The 16,587-nt window shown below is 38.3% G+C and overlaps 1 protein-coding gene across 10 annotated transcripts in view; it reads left to right on the forward strand.

Moving 5' to 3' along the window:
• The window catches only part of MPPED1 (metallophosphoesterase domain containing 1), a 63,489-nt gene that overhangs the window by 33,417 nt on the left and 13,485 nt on the right, over positions 1 to 16,587 (forward strand). For all 10 annotated transcript variants that reach the window (XM_072327393.1, XM_072327325.1, XM_072327385.1 and 7 more), the window contains exon 4: positions 764 to 989. In XM_072327393.1, coding sequence (XP_072183494.1) covers positions 764 to 989 — 226 coding nt within the window. The remainder of the gene's footprint in view (positions 1 to 763; positions 990 to 16,587) is intronic.

Genomic DNA, 16,587 nt, shown 5'->3' on the forward strand with positions numbered 1-16,587 from the left:
TCAGTTGCAGTGTTGCTCACAGGAGAACACACGTGTGGGGATGTGTACTCTTGCCTTCAGCATGAGGTTGATGTTACGTTTTCACTATCCGTGTGTTGTAAAATGTTCTTAAACATGAGTCACTTTAAATTATAGACCGTGGATCCAAGGAAGTCAATGAGAAAGCACAGCTGAGAAAAGCAAGGAATGTCTGGGGGATGTGGAGTTCTGACAGTGAAGCCCAAGGCCTGTCTTGTTTGAAGTCTTGGTCTTCAAATCGGGGCAGGGAGGGCGGCAGACCCATGGGTGACATAAGCCTTGAGTCAGTGAGACTTTGTCAGTGCAAGCTGGCAATGACCGCAGGGCTGGCAAATGAGAGCTGGGATAATTTTTTAAGCATTGTGGCCGGTTTCCTTTGAACCCTAATTTCTGTCACTGAGTTGTCATGGCTGTCACAGTAAGTGATACTTGCAATGCAAATGGCAATTAAAGGGAAGTAAATACTGGAGCAGAAGTCTGCAGACTGTTATTTAAGGATGATGAGCTGAAAGTAGTTTCAACACAATAATGCTAAGCAAGCTAAATCGTTCCGTGCCCTGAAGAAGACAGCAATGTCATTTACCCGAAATCACCAGGAATTATAGTAACACTGAGTAGGAATGTGCTCAATTGTTTTGACTATGTGAGCCTATTATAGGAATCGATAATAGTTTGTGAGTCTGCCTATTTTCTTTGATCGGATTTTCCATAAAACAAGTAATTTGTTTGTTTTTCGCTGTTTTAGGTAGCCTGCCCTATGAATACAAGATTGTGATAGCAGGAAATCATGAATTGACCTTTGACCAGGAATTCATGGCTGACTTAATCAAGCAGGACTTTTACTATTTCCCCTCTGTTTCTAAGCTGAAGCCAGAGAGCTATGAAAATGTACAGTCTCTTCTAACAAACTGCATCTATCTTCAAGACTCTGAAGTGACCGTGAGGGGATTCAGAATATATGGCTCCCCTTGGTAAGCAGGTTTTACAGCATACATTAAAAAATATTGTTGATTGCTATCGCATCAGCCATTTTGTATGCATTCAGCCATATTTGGATTGCTGTGTTAGGAAGAAAAGTAGTACTCGATTTGATAAAGTTTTATATATTGTCTTGTAATGAATCACTCTTGTGACAAAATTATATGCTTGTACAGAACGGGTATTGTTAATAAAAAAATGATGGGGGAAAGATAGAGTGCTCCTCTAGACTCTTACCCAGGAGCAGTTCTTTAATATAGTCCTTGTAGGTTTTTTTTCTGTCATAAAGTATGTTTTCAACACTTAGTAAGTTTATATAATTACAGGTTAATTTTATTGCAAGGATAGATTCTTTTGACAGTTTCTGTCCTACAGATGATATTTAAGGTTCATTAGTGTATACAGTAGTCATTTAATGCAGCAAGCTTGTTTCAGTATTTGTTCAGGCTTTTTTTTTTCCCTTTACATCCCTCGGAATCCTACTTTCCCTTATACGGTAGTGGCTTTCCTCAAGGTACAGCTGAGCTTCTAAATTAATTACAATTAACAAATTAGGTGCAGCCTAATCTTTCATGGATTTTGCTATACTGTGTGAACACTTAAAACTCCTTAAAGTATCAGAGATAGGTAGGCCTTGGCCTCCTGACCCCCACCTTCAGCCTCTCACGTGCTTCTTTTGTGTCACTGATATTAAATTATAATGTTATTTCTGCAAATAAGATTATAAATTAGGTCTTCTATGAGCATTCTGTACACATTTAAAATAAGTTAAATTTATTTTAAAAGACACGTTTTTAAGAAAATATGTTATTCTTCCTTTTAAAATCACATCAGGCTGGAATGTAGCAAACAAGTTGTCAAACCTGATGCATATACCCCAATGTGAATTTTCAGTGTGAATAAACTGTGAAATCTTTTGGAATTTTTTTTAAATGAAAATTGGCATTTTCCCATTTGGTTACTTGAGATGGGTGTTAATTTTTTCCAAGCTTATTATTCTACATTTTTCTATATTAAATAGCTTCCCTCTTAACTGCACCCTTCTCTCTCTTCCTTGTAGTCCTCCAAATCTTTCTGATGCTGGTTGCTTTTTTGTGTTTTTTTCAACCTTTCCACCTGCTGTGTTGTAGTTCACCTTCTTGTGTCTATCGTGTATTCAATCGATATGCAATTCACTTCATTTTCCAAATTATTTGGGAAGATACTAGATGGTATAATTCCCAATATTAACTTCTAAGAAATGCCACTTGGCATCGCTTCCCATTTTGATGTTCAACTGTAAATACTGTAATTATGCTCTGTTTACAATATGTCTGGCAACTTCATATCTTCATTGCAATATTCATAACCAGGCACCATATTTCCAGTGTCAGTAATAATTTTCCAGGCAGTAAAGTACCAAAGTCTCATTAAAGTCTAGATAAATTAAATTAAAGCAAAATACTATCTACAAAGTAGTACTAAGTATAGGCAAAAATAAACCATTTGAACTTTCTGGGTTTGATTAGGTCTGTACAAATCTGTTGAAAAAAACTTTTTTCCACCCACCAAAACACAAATGTTTCTGTAAAATATGATGTGTTGCTTTCCCTTTGTGCATTTATCCTGTGACTCTGCACAAATTTTCCACACTGTTTGGCATGACCCTTTGTTCTTGAAAAAGATCACTTTTCACTTCTCATGCATTCATTTAGATTTACTGTTATCCTTATTTTTCTGATTCTGTAGTGCTTTGGGTTGTGTCTTAGCTTCTGTGGTATGTGCTTCACAGTGCTAACTCATTTCCCACCCTGTTATGGTCCCAGAAGGTAAGTGTTGTAGAGTCCTTTGAAGATCTTCACTTACATCATATGGGAGAGAGTCTTTGTGATGAAACCTAGGCTGAGAAAGCTTTTTTGACAAAAAGACCTAGTGCTCACAGCATTGCAAATGGGTGTCTTACAGAGATGTTAAATTATCCACAGTGTTATAAAGGTTGAAGAAGATGCCTCCCAGAATCTAACAAGTGTAGTTGGTGTCCACTGACTCCCTTCCTGCCTGCTAATTCAACCAGTGTTCTATGGAGAATGTCTGTGGAACTGGGGTGATGTTTAAATCTGCCTTTGCATGTTGTGTGGTTTCCATAGGGTTGACTGTCTCTCTTTTCCTCTCTTGACTGACAAGGTGTTTTCTCTTTTCGCCATTTTTAAGCATTCCTGTACCAGCTCTGTTGAATTAGGCTGTTATGGATGTTATGCTCACGTTATTCCAGCCAAACTGTTCTTTTTTTTGTCTGTTACCGTGCAGTGCTGAATGAAGCAATGTCATATTCAGTGAAAACAGCAGCAATAGCAATAAGAAGTTGCTCTACATCATTCTGTCAGAAGGACGCGTAGAAGAAAACTTTGGTAGGATTAACCAAGTTCCATCAGCAAGGCCACTGGTCAGAAAACTTAGGAAGAGAAAAAGCTATTGTGTGTGGGTTAAACTGCCTGACTGCTAAATTGAAGGCCGAGTACAAGTCTGTGCCTAATGAGCACTACTGTTCTTCAGCATTTCCTTTTGTTTCTAATACCTCATTTGCCCTGGAAAGAAAGCTGTTTTCATAGTCTCTCTGGGAAATTAATGTTTCTTTATACATCGCAATACTGATAAAAACTAAAAAAGTACAGAACATTGGTGATCTTTTTATAGTGAATCTTTTATTGCCTTTGCATCATGAGGCCAGTCCTTTATAAAAAGCTTACAAATCCAGTAAAGGCTTCAAAATTTAGAGTTCTTAAACTACTCAGAGCTCAATAAGAAGGCTAAGTTGCTTGCTCAGTATCCTAAAATGTTTTCTTTTCCAGCTTTGAAAATATGCATATAGGTTTCTTAGTGGATTTGTTTAATTGGAGAACTCCCAATTAGAGTTTCTGTTTGTTGTACATGCATAACTCTAATTAGAAGGTGAGCTATGTAAAAACTGGGGCCCCAGATCCTGCCTGTCTGTTTCTGATTACAGCCCTGACCCTCAGTCTTAATTTACCCAGTGTAAAAATAAATGCAAGCTACCGAAATCCCTCCTTTATGAAAAAGGCTGATCAGTGTTTGTAAAGTACTTTGAGAACCCTGGAATACAGTCTTGAGTGAATGCTAATCGGCATTAACTCATTGTGATTACCTGTAGGCATCTGTGTTTTTATATGTGACCTGTAGAGAATTGGATTATATTTCTGGTTAAGATGTTTTAGTTGCAGAGTAATCCATAAAAGCTTGATTGGTTTGTATAACGTGCAGTTCTCTAAGGCCTTTTAAGTAGGTAACGTTTGTGTGTAGTTAAATATTTTCAATAGCACTTGGATATTTTGACCTCTACTATTATCTGAAACTCAGTGGTTATTTTTAATTGCAGAGAAGAAATGGGACACTGTCTTGTCTCAGAAACCAATGCTGTAAGTCTCCTGGGCTTCAGGGGCAAGATTGCAGCGCCAGATTGAACCTCTACTCAATAACAAAAATGTAACTGCCTTAAGCATTAATTACACTGGTAGTATAATCAAGCAGGGAACAGCCATTTTGATGCCAGTGCAAAAGCTTTTGTTTAAAAATCTTTGCAGCAGAAAAGTGTCTAGGACCAGGGGACTATCAGTAAACACAGTGAGAGAGAGGAGCATAAAAGCATGGATGTTTCATGAGAAACTTGAGAATACCTGGATTTTAAGTATATCCAGAGAATCTTGAGTTTTAAGGGTTTTCTATGTCTGTATTTGGCCAAGTAGGCTGGTGCTCTTCACAATGCACCACACACTATTGGTTCCTGCATCTGGATGAACAAAGCATGAAGCAATTTGCCAGAGAGGTTTAAGTTATTTTTTAGCAATGTGTAAAATCATAATGTATAGATACCTATGCAGCAAGCAGCAACAACAGGGAGGTGGCTGAGTACCCATGCTTAGGTGTTTTCAAGGCTTAACACATCAGTCATGGCTGACTGTATCTAGTGACCATTAATGCCTTTCTTGAAGCGGTAGGTTGGGCTGAAAACTCACAGAGATTCCTTCTGAGCAATGTTGCTGTGATTGTAAATCCTGCTGTGGAGCTAGAGTGAGGTATGAGTGTTGATGCCTGAAATGAACAGGTATTAAAATGTCCTTAACAATAGGGAGTTTTTCTCTAATTGTCAACAAGCAGTGGACAGTCCAGACAGGTGGTTTGGAAGTCAGGAAAGTGAAATAACAATAGAAGTTTGAATTTGTAGCAGAAGTTCTTTTCTGTGTCATCAGACTGGGTGTTAATCTGCGCGAGGATATCATACATGCACCCGTATTAATTATCAGTCAGTGAGCATTCCATGATAGTTCCCTACCTCCACAGTGTACAGTAAAACATACTATTATTGCAAAGTCAAGAGTGTTAGCACCTAGAACTAAGATAAAGCCCAATTGTGCCTGCGTACTGCTGATGGTTTTCATTAGTCATACATGGAGTTTCCACAAGATTCCTTCAGTGTGCAAAGTGTGTTATGTTTGCTGAATGGGGCACCTTGTATTCTGTGCTTATTATTTAATTACAATCATTTATCTTTACATGGTGCACGTGCGTTTTGTATTGTCATGAGATCACCTTGCTGAGTTTCATTCTTGCAGGTGTGATCCTGAGCGTTGCTACATCTGATTCTCTGTTGGATGAGGTTCCAGTAATATTGGGCTGAAGCATGGCTGGAGCTTAACAGGCTCTGCTGTACTATGTTGTTTCTATTGAGCAACTGAGTGAGTAAATAACATAGCCCTCTGTTCTACTCTTGCATACCATAACTAATGAGAAGACTTGAAAATGAATGAATTGACCCCTATATCTGGCAAAGGTTATACTGCTGCTTCCTTAATGTCTAATATTGCATCCCTGCCTTGTTTATTGGTAAGGTATACATTTGCAGAAGTTATTTTGTGTTTATGCTCTGACCTTGTAGAAAATGGCAGGAATTTCTATTTAAAGGTGGACTATTGGGCATTAATGGCAAGGTAAGAGTATGTCTTTTACTTGACATAGCAGGAGAAATGTAAGTGGCAGAAGAAAGGCATCTTCTTCCTAGCCGCTGAATCTCCATAATGTTTCTAAGCAGCTGTACTGAGTTGTAGGAGAAAATTCTGTCATCCTGTCCTAAAACAGGCATATAAAGTGGCAGAAGAGCATTTTATCTCTTTTTGCACTGTTTTTCATTTTCCACAACATGGCAGAGAGAGCGGCAATCAAACCCCTTTTCCCAAACATGACCATTCTGTTATTCTAAGTGACATGTTGTCCTGGATAGCTTTAAAAAGCCCTTTTGGATGAGGTTGCCTCCAGACTCATTATCCAGAGAGTGGATTTTTGTTTAGCTTTGATTATCTGGAGGAATCTATTCCTTCTGAACAGACCCTCATTTTTTCTTTTTACAAAATTACTTTTTTTTTCTTTTTTCCTAGTGTCTACGTATTCATATTTCCTTCTTCATTCTTTCGTTATAGCCAATCTGGAACTTCAGAAACTTATTTTATTTCCATCAGGGAAAACAGAACAGCAAAGATTATTATCAGCCTAGAAAGACATTTGTGACCATTTGTGCTGTAGTGACAGATGCCCAGGCCAGACTCTTGTGGGTTTTTTTTGCTTTTCTCTAACAGGACACTGATTAGATACAGTCCTCACATGTTTACACAGAGGCCAACAGCTCTCATACAGCGTTTCTGTTCAGATAATGGGAACCGAATGAAGAGGGTTAGGGGTGTGCGTAGGGGAAGTATTTATTCTGTTCAGTTATTGTTATTACTGAGCATCCTGGGTCAAGGACGAGGGCTCTTGCTGTGTAATTGTAAGCTGCATAAGTATAAGATACATTGACCTGTTGGTTGCAGCAGCCACCACCTCAGCCAAAGTAACCACAACAGGGCATCATTCTCCATGTCATCACCCCACTTTGGTGCTAGAGCTGGAAAGCTGTTCCAGCCTCTTGGCCCTTTTTTTCAGTGCACTGCAGCTGTCTGCACTGCATCCAAGTGCCCTTGTTCAAGTGGTGTAGTCCAGTGTCATCAATAGTGCTTAGCCACAGGTGTATAACATCCTTTTATTCTTTTCCTTGTCTGATTTGGTTTTTTAGTCGCAAAGTAGGAGACTTTGTTATACTCATTTTCTGACTCCGTTCTCATGTGTGTGCACATTTGAATGAGTACGCTTGGGACAGGAAAACTGGTGACCTCCATGCAACTGCAATAATTTCAAAGAGTAGGCAAAGGGCAAAAGGAGACAGGCTGATTTTCGTTTCACATGGAGTCTAGTTCATCCATAGCCTAGTCTCCTTCTCAGTGCCTTCCTCCTCCATCTTTTCAAGAGCAGCTATAATAGTCTCTTTCATTCCTCACTGAACTCAGTTTCCATCAGTAAAATAATGTAACAAAGATTTATAGATCCATTTCATGAGAGGGACGTGCTTTCATTTTGCCAGTGATGAATCATCTCATGTTTACTTTGCCAGACCTTGTACAAATCTTTACAGTCATTGAGGTGAACATCAATTAAAATGAAGCTGTATTAAAATAAAATATTGACTTCGTTTAACATAATGTGCCTCCCAAGTTGGGAGCATGGCTTAGTCATGACAGAGCAGCAGAGATGCAAAATATTATGTTGCTCATTTCATCCTCTGTAAAATCCACAGAAAATAATCACCGTTCTGCCTCAAAACGACCACTTTGATTCTTAGTTCTTTTTTTTTTCCCTTTCATATCTATAAAAAAAAACCCACAAACTATGAGATATCTTGCTTGTGATGCAAATATATAGGGAGTAAAAAATGAGTTATTGGACAAAACCAAACTAGGATTTTTTCTAAGTAAAATATCTGATCCTCATTTGCTCTCTCCTTTCTGCACCCTCACTTGGTTTAAAGATAAAAGTACGAAGATCTAAAGTGTGATTGCTTACATACTGGTTTGCAAAGCAGGGAGATACTACTCTTAAATTCTTACAGGTCTCAGAGTAGATTTTTGAGCAGGTGGTTTGTTTTCATGTCTAGGTGTGTCAGTGCTAAAGTTTACAGAGCACTGGGCATGGACGTGCTGCAGAGCGCTGGGTTTTGATTGCTTGGAAATTTGTTTTAATAATGATGGGTATTCCCTGATTTTGCAACCAGGAGCTATTTGGAGCTCTTTTCTTTATCAGTGATGAGGCAGACAATATAAATGAATAATTTAGGTACGCAGACATAGTTTATGAGGAAGAGTGCTGTCTGGGAGTGGGTGTAACAGGCTCTGCTTGTTGCTTAGAATCGAGGCATCTCAAGTTTCAGATATTTTGGGGAAGATGTTGGCATCGAGGCCTTCCTGATGTGGCTGCGTGATAATGGTTAGAATGCTGAAGATGTTTTATTTCAGGCATTTAGTCAAAGGTAGGTAAGATGTGACAGATGGGTAAGAAATGGCAACGTGTTCAGAAGAGAGAAAGCAAAATTGATCATTCTGTTAAAATATATTAATTACAGTCTGTGGCACATAGATGCAGGTTTAATTGTATTTTAATGGAATGCTCGAGTGATATTTTTATTTCCTCTTCCGTACTTATCAGAAATTGTTTTCCATTTTGGAAAGTGCTGCTTCTAAAATCACTTAAAATTGCAATGCACTGTAGTTTAGTTTGCAACATATGGGAGATCGTAAGAATGTTGTGTTTTTTTTTCCCTGCAAAACGGTTTTGATGTATTAAATTCAGCTGTTCAGGGGAGGTGGTAGGGAAAAATGTAAGATTTGAAGTGATCTTGAAGTGCAAAAGTTTTTCGGATGGCAGAAAGAAACTGAGACTTAAGTGTGTGTTCTGGCTGTTTTATCATCAGAAATAGATCACTGAATATATATGCATTTTCTTTTACTAATGGTACTTTGCTAAAATGGGTGCATTTTGTGTGGTAAACACAGCCTGGCAAGCATTCTCATTACATGACTTGGAAACAAAGGAAATGTGAGTGCCATTCAGTAGACAAGAGGTATACAGGTGTCATTGTGTATGCGAGCAATCATAGAATTGAAGAGAGGTCTTTTTAATGAATGCTGCAGTACAAATTAAGTGACTGAAATGAATTAGCGACAATAATTAACACTGCAGGAAAAAAAAAATGTTTGTGAAACAAGACCAAGATTTCTCAGACTGAAAGTGAATTTTCTGTATCACATTAAAAGAACATGGTTGTTATTAACTAAATTAACTCCACGTTAGGTTTTGTGAGTGAATGAGGGTGTAAATCTAGATACACCTATCATGGCTCATAAGTATCATCAAAGGGAAACCAGTGTGATGAATTCTAGTTGCTGTGTGCTCCTGAGAACTTTTCCATTTCCCACGGGATAGTTTTTTTAAGTGATGGCAGTTTGGTACAACCCTTTTTTTCTTTTCCTGTTAATGAATGTTCCAGAAAATGTTTTCTCTCACTTAAGATGTCTCCCCAACATTGCCCAAGGCTGAGGAATCTGGAACAGCTCCATCTTTGATGGTCAAAATTGAGGAAAAAAGTAAGTCAGACACGGTTCTGTACTGCTTACATATACATGTTGATAATATGGATATGGATCAACCCTCTAACACTTTCCACTGTGATCTCTTGCAGAGTGAGCTTAGTCAGTTACTGAATCCAGAGGTCCTTTGCATCCACTCTACATGTGTGCAGGAGTGCGGGATGTGGCACTGTACACTTGCGTGCATGTATGCTGAATGTAGATCAGCACTTATGTTTCTTCCCCATAACACTTTTTGTACGATAAACAATGCTGTTTCTCGTAGCATCTGAATGCATTGTGTGGCTTTGTATTTCTGTCTGTGAGTGGGGATTCGCGTTTGCTTGTTTTGCTGCAAATGTTTCTAGCTTTAGTTAAATCTGAGAGCAGTTGAAAAATATATTGCTTTAGTTTAATTAGCTTGGTAGAAAAAAGTCTTTTCTTGGGCAGTAATTATTAGTTGTATATTATTAGAATGAAGTAGTTCACGTTCAGTTACTTAGCAGAAATAATTGAATCTTCTGATCCAGTAAACTAGCTCACTTTGGATTCAGCTGGTTTTTAATTTAAGACCTATAGAAGAGGAGACCTGTAATCTCACTGCAGGGAATTGGCTTCACTTTCCCGCAGTTCATAAACCACGAGAGTGAAATAGCAATCCCCCACAGCGGTTAGTTTTCTCTTTATTCTACACATTTGCTTACAAGTTTAATTTTATGAGACGGGGCTGATTTTAAACTTTAAAGTGCTTTTTTCTTTTTTTGGCTGTTGTTGTTGTTTTGGTGCTTTTCTTTTTTTTTTTTTTAATGTTAAATTATTTTTCTGTGTGAACAAAAGGCCCACCAGCTCTATCTGCAGTCTGGGCTGGAGTCTCAGACAGCAGCAATTTCAGGATGTTTGAAAGATGTAAACACAGTTGGGTACTGGATGAGCCCTTTGGCGATGATCCAAGAGAAGCACAAATAGCTAACTACTTCGGGGCGGGTCCGTGTGGAGCTGATTCTCAGCTGGAGTAAACTGGCAGAGCTCCACCAGCTTCTGAGCCCTTTATGCGGAGTGAGGATCGACCTCCCAACTTCACTGTCGTTTCTATGCACGCGTGTTTTCTGCAGGTTTTTGCACAATAGGTGTGTTGTGCAAAATTTTGCTCAGATGGGGCTTGCTCCATAATCTTAATCCCAAAAAGAAGCAGAGTCTTTAGCTTTCATTATTCAAATGAAGGGTGAATCCAAGGGGACAGCCCCCCTGCAGTGTCTCTCAAAGTATCAAAGGCACAGCCCCCCTTTTATCCCTATCTCCAGTCCACATTGTCACTTCTCCATTACTCACTGGCTAAAGTACTCAAAGGTTACTTACCAATATGCTGAATACATGTTCTCCCTTGTATGTGCCCCCCCCAGCGTATCATACATCACATGTGCAATTAACTCTTAACTTTATGCTGCTCAGGGTGGAGATGTTAATATTAATTAGCTTATTAAGCTTATGAAGTAAATCCAAAGTTCATAAGTTCAAGTTCTCAATTGACCGTTGTAGCTTCTTCTTGTTTCAGCTGGTTCTTGTTCCTGATAAGCTTTATTTTGGTGAAGGTTTCAACTGGTTCTTCTTCCTGATGAGCCTTATTTGTAAGTACAGTGATCAAGCAAAGAGAAGTTTGCAAGCCTCTACACAACTTGTTTGCAAGGGCACTTTGTGCAGAAGCTTCTTTCATCTCAAGTGCATTGCTACACTGAGAAGTAGATGCTGACTTGACATCATGCTCTAAGGAAGTGTGGTATGCAGAGCTGCTACCACTAACTGTAACGCAGTTGTCTCAGTTCTCTCTATTTGTCAGGACCAGGATTTAAGAGGTAAAGCAGTAGTCTGCCATTTATTGTGGATCTGTTTAAGATCAGAATCCTTCCTTTGGGTTTGATGTTCAGTAATTAATTTTATTTAGTAAATTACCATTGTTTAATATCAATGATTTTCTTCTCCAGTAAGAAAGAAGAGTAAATTGGAGCCAAGGTTAAAATGGAGAGTTGTACTTGTGTGTGCCTTGTATTTCCAATTATGTAATTGGCATCAGATTAGTGTATGATTTTTTTGTAAGGATACCTCAGAATTCCTAACTAGCTGAATGAACATCCAGGTGTCAAAGCTGTACATTTTTTGCATAGAAAGTTCTATTGCAGCAGTAGTTTTCCACTACTGTAGTATAGAGTGAAATTAGGACTGCAGGAAAACAGTAGCGTGGAATTTAGGATTACGTGAATGTTTTTCACTCCAGGTAAGAATAAGGCATATGAAGGATCGGTATGTGCTTTTTAAAACAAGCAATAAGTTCATCTGTTGCTAAATTGAAAGTGTTAAAAAGAATGCACTTTGTGCATATATATGCATGTGCTGTATTAATGTATTAGTTTTGGAAGCATTTTCATGCTTGTTTAGCTCAAAATGGCTTTGAATTTTCTTTAAAACGTGAAAAAAAGAAAAAGGAAAAATAAAAAAAAGAAGAGGAAAGAACTGGCAGACAGTTAGTCCATATGGCCTAATTACTCCTGGTGTTCTTAGAAAAGAATGCAAACCTGGTGAGTTACTAAACTGAGAAGTGGCTACTGTGAGGGCCTTTTTAATCAATTCTTAGTGCACCTATTACACATCCTATATATTTGAGTCATACTTCATGTAAAAGAGTCCCTGCACCGTAAAAAAGCCAAAGTATAGCATCTCCTTTTAGAGGGATGTTCCATCTTTTCATCTGGTTGAGTTCTGCAAAGCTTTAGAGCACTTCAGTAAAGTCCAGCTAGCCAGTGTGGAAGAACATGTTTCTTTAGCTGTCTGGTCATTTGATAGTGAAAAAACTGTAGAGGTGCCATGCATAAATAAGGCTTGAAATCCTTCTGTACTGACTGGTCCATTGGTGGCAAGTTTTGTATCTAAAAAGAGATCATGACTGTACTATGGACAGAGGGCCTGTTCACTCTTCCTCCCTCTTAACCACCGTGATTTTCAGTTGCCAGTATTGGAAGTACAGACTAGACAAGCTACCTGTACCTATATTTTTAGTGTTGGGAGTCAGACTGCAGAACAGACTCAAGGATCTCAGGAGCTAAACAGTGTTGTCCTGCCTTACGTCCATAATACCATTCTGATTGTCCATACAGTTATATACCTGTACATCTAGCACTGAATCTCCTAGCTAATTATTCCAGATGAACTTTTAAGTTTGTTTATGGGATTTATTTTATTATTTATAAAAAATATCAGATGGGATATTATCTTTTGGCTCCCAGCAGAATGAAATAAGCTATTTGTCTTTGGTGCTGGCATGTTTTAAATTCAGTCTTTCATTAATTTTTCTCTTCACCTGTTATCTTCTGTGTTCTCGTTATGAAGATAAAGTGGATTTCATTTTATTTTTCATTGTTTTGTAACAGATTAATGTTTAGAAATGATCAGTTCCTATTAGTCACAGCTCATTCTTTCTTCTTTCCAGTCAGAGATGTATGAAATCCTTTGCTAAACAAAAGATGAATGATTTTATGTGTAACTCAAATTGCAAAAGAAATAATTACTGACAAAGGGCCACATTCTGATTTTTACACTTCTTTCCTTTTGTGAAAACAGTAATAGAATTTGATTCAGTTTTGAGATTTACAACCTTGGATGCAATGCAAGAAAGGCAAAAAACAAACCAAGAACACTGCTGACTTTCCCATAAAAGAAATATACTGGAAATATACTTGTGGCCAGCAGGCTGATGGAGGATGCAAATTCAGTTTGCTGTTCACTGCAGAGCCCTAAGTAACACTGTGCAAGGCATTTAGTGCTTCAGCTGAACTTCTTAGCTTAGTTCCCTTCCCTTTTATCTTGCCACCTGTAAGCTGTACTTGGTGGCCAAAGGATAATCTCATCTATGAAATTAATCATCATTTGTATTTAACAGATTTAAGTATGAGGCCTTGACTTTCACTAAAATACCATGGTTCCTTCTACTGTTAAGAATAGGTGAATCTTAAGTTTCTTTGAAAATGTGACATCCTTGTCAGTTTCACATGAAAGCTGGTCATGATATGAGTTACCTCACAACTTCTGAAATCCATTTTTTTTTCACATCTCAGCTATACTGTAGCATATGCCAAGATGGTGAATGCTTGTTGAGAGCCTACAAGCAAGCATGCCTTGTCCCTGCAAACACCAGTAGTCCAATTGCTCCTTTGGTTCCTGCCTGATTTAAATAGCCCTCTTGCGTGCAAGAGGGGAAAAAAAAAAGACAGAGCAATGCTATTTCACAACTCTTTTAAATGCAGAAACAGCTGGTGCCAAATGCATGCACGCACACACACACACACACACACCAAAAAAAGGTGAGCTTTTATGAATTCTTACTTAGATAGAGAAGAAAAAGCAGAGTGAAAAGCCGCCAAAATAATGAACTGGATAGTTACTGAGGAAAGGCTAAATAGACAGTTACAGACGCTGGTTAATTTCAACTAATGCAGTGATGGTGAATATGAACATATGAAGGATGTGAACTAGAAGCAGGTAAGGAAGGTATATGGTGCAGACATTACTGTATATCCCTGTTCTCAGAACTGTAGCGAGCAGTAACAGGTTAAATCAAGAGCAGGAAAGATTTGGTTTATGTGTGGCTCTGCAATTGCAGGGAGGGAGAAGAGATGAGAGGATTTGGTCCATTCTTTTCCTGCTGAGCTTCTTTACAGGCTTTCACTGGCCACTATCTGCTTATATTCCTACTGGAGGAGCAACTGCTGTGGAAAAAAGACTGAAACAAGTTGCACGTGTTCATGAACCATTGAAATTTATTTTGTAAGCGATGGAAATCTAGTTAGAGAATTTGCCTTTCAGCTGCAAAAAAGCTGTCTGTAGGAAGCTTTACAAAAATGAGGATCTGTAATGGTTGTGTTCTAGTTATGTATTTTTTGCTATTCAGGTGTACACAAGATGTTGCCCTCTGCTCCCTTTGATATGCTAATGGCTATTGAGTCTGTTGCCACCCATAGATCTCTGTGGATTTTGGACTCTGTAAGGGGAGTTTCCCTTGAAGTCAACAAGAGTAATTGCGTGCCTACTGGTGGCAGGATTTGTCTTAAGCAACTGGACAGCCTAGCTGGAGCTGTAAATCTTGCAGCCCTGAAGTTCTTTTGGTGGCTTGCACTCTGCAGGCACTAAGGGAGATGCTGTGCTTGGAGTATTTTTGTAACTGCCCACTGCCTGCTTTCCATGGTCATTTGTAGCTGATGATCGAGTACCATGTAGAAAAAGGAACAAAATCTGTTCTTTAAGTTAAAACATTCAAGTAGAATCAAGGTAATGGAGATTTACCATCTCGTTGCATGCAGTAGAAAAACACATGTACATAGATAGTTTTTTGCCAGTCAAGTATCCTGTTTTGTATTCCCTTGTATGTCTGATGAGCAGATTGAGATGTATACCAGTGGTTTGAAAATTGAAAACCTTCAACGTTCATGTAAATTACAGGTCAAGTCTTGTAGTGCATCACTGCCCTTTGCAGTAAATCACATGTAAAACTAAGTTATGCCCCATTTAAATGACAAAGGAATTCTTGGACTACACAGTAGCTCCTTCCAGTAGTAGCTGAATAAAAGAAAGAAAACTAATAAATAATTAAGATGGTAATATGTTTGACCACTTTTTTTTTTATATGACTTTTTTTTCAGTTATTATTGTAACAGAATTGCTCCTTTCAAAGACAACTAAAGTGCTAATGATAGCTAAGAAGGTCATTCAGAGGAGGTTAAATTGTTTTAATTAGCATTTATGAGAAGGTTACTATAAGAGTGCAGGAAGATGTTAAGGGGTTAACCTATAAGAGATTACATTGTAGTCAGTGTTCTGTTAAAGTTTGAATTAATTTTTCCCATGGGTTTTTCACATTCTAATTTTCAACTAAATGAGACATCTGTTTCAGAAAAGGAAAATTTGCTATGGTTGTCATAGCAACTATCATTCTGTAAGAAAATTATTCCAATGGTTACTTTAGAACAGAAAGATAGAAATTCAGTACATAAAGCAACATCCGACTGCTAGCACTTATTCTGATAATTCAGCCCTTTTTGTATGGTGGATTATTTGACCTGTAAAACTTGTTCATATGTTTTTAACATAAGGTTAATTGTGCTGTAAACAAATTCACTTCCAATATATTTCCCCCCTAGAGTCTTATGTGTAGACTATTATTATTTTTATTATAATAATAATGCCGTTGAATTTCAGTAGGAAATGGAGAGACTGCAACTGTTTAAGAAGGTAAGACCTAAATCAAAGTACATTTCTACACATAAGCACTTCAGAGGTGAATTACATTCATGGTGTATGTCTTTAATGGACAAATACGGTTTTGTTGGTTGTTTTTGAGAATAGGAGGTTTTCTCTTTGATAACATACAGTATAGCATTTTCTTTATAAAATGTGAACTGTTATTGAAAAATAATTATAAAAACATTATGCTTTTCATCAGCAAGCACTGATAAGGGGAACCGAAAATTCCATGCTCGATACTAAGACTTCAACTTTGCTTTCAGGTTCCATCATAAATGGAAATCTTAGACCAGGTTGTCTTGGCTTGACATCCAGGTCACAGACTTGTTAGTATTTGAGAAGATATTTTGTTCCTACTCTGAAACTTTGATAGCTGTTCTGCAGTAAATTGTCAGAAGAGGGGACCTGGGGGGTTATGAAATCCTCGCATGAGTATAAAGATGGTTTGGCTTTGGGGGTGGGGACACTGAAGTGCATGATTTTTCTTCCTTCTCTTAAATAAAGCACTCTGCTGTCCTCTGCTTGAATCCTTCCTGGGACTCCAGATTTTTGCCCGAAACACTTCAGGCATTTCTTTCGATGTCGGGATTGTCACAAAAGACAGCGTAATGGCAAATCAGGCGAGTTCGAACATTTTCCTTTCACAAAAGAACAGTTCCAGCATGCATAACTTACAGCCCCGCAGCTCGGGTGGGCGCGCTGCCGGCACAAAGGGAGGCAGGGACAGGGAAAGTGCTGCAGATCTTAATAAGCAGATCATGCCTATTCATAAGGGGAAATGGGCTCTTAACAAGCCACCGTGTACGGGCTGGGCCTAGGAGGGACA

This window comes from Excalfactoria chinensis, chromosome 1 (genome assembly GCF_039878825.1).
Source record: "Excalfactoria chinensis isolate bCotChi1 chromosome 1, bCotChi1.hap2, whole genome shotgun sequence".
Classification (NCBI taxonomy): Eukaryota; Metazoa; Chordata; class Aves; order Galliformes; family Phasianidae; genus Excalfactoria; species Excalfactoria chinensis.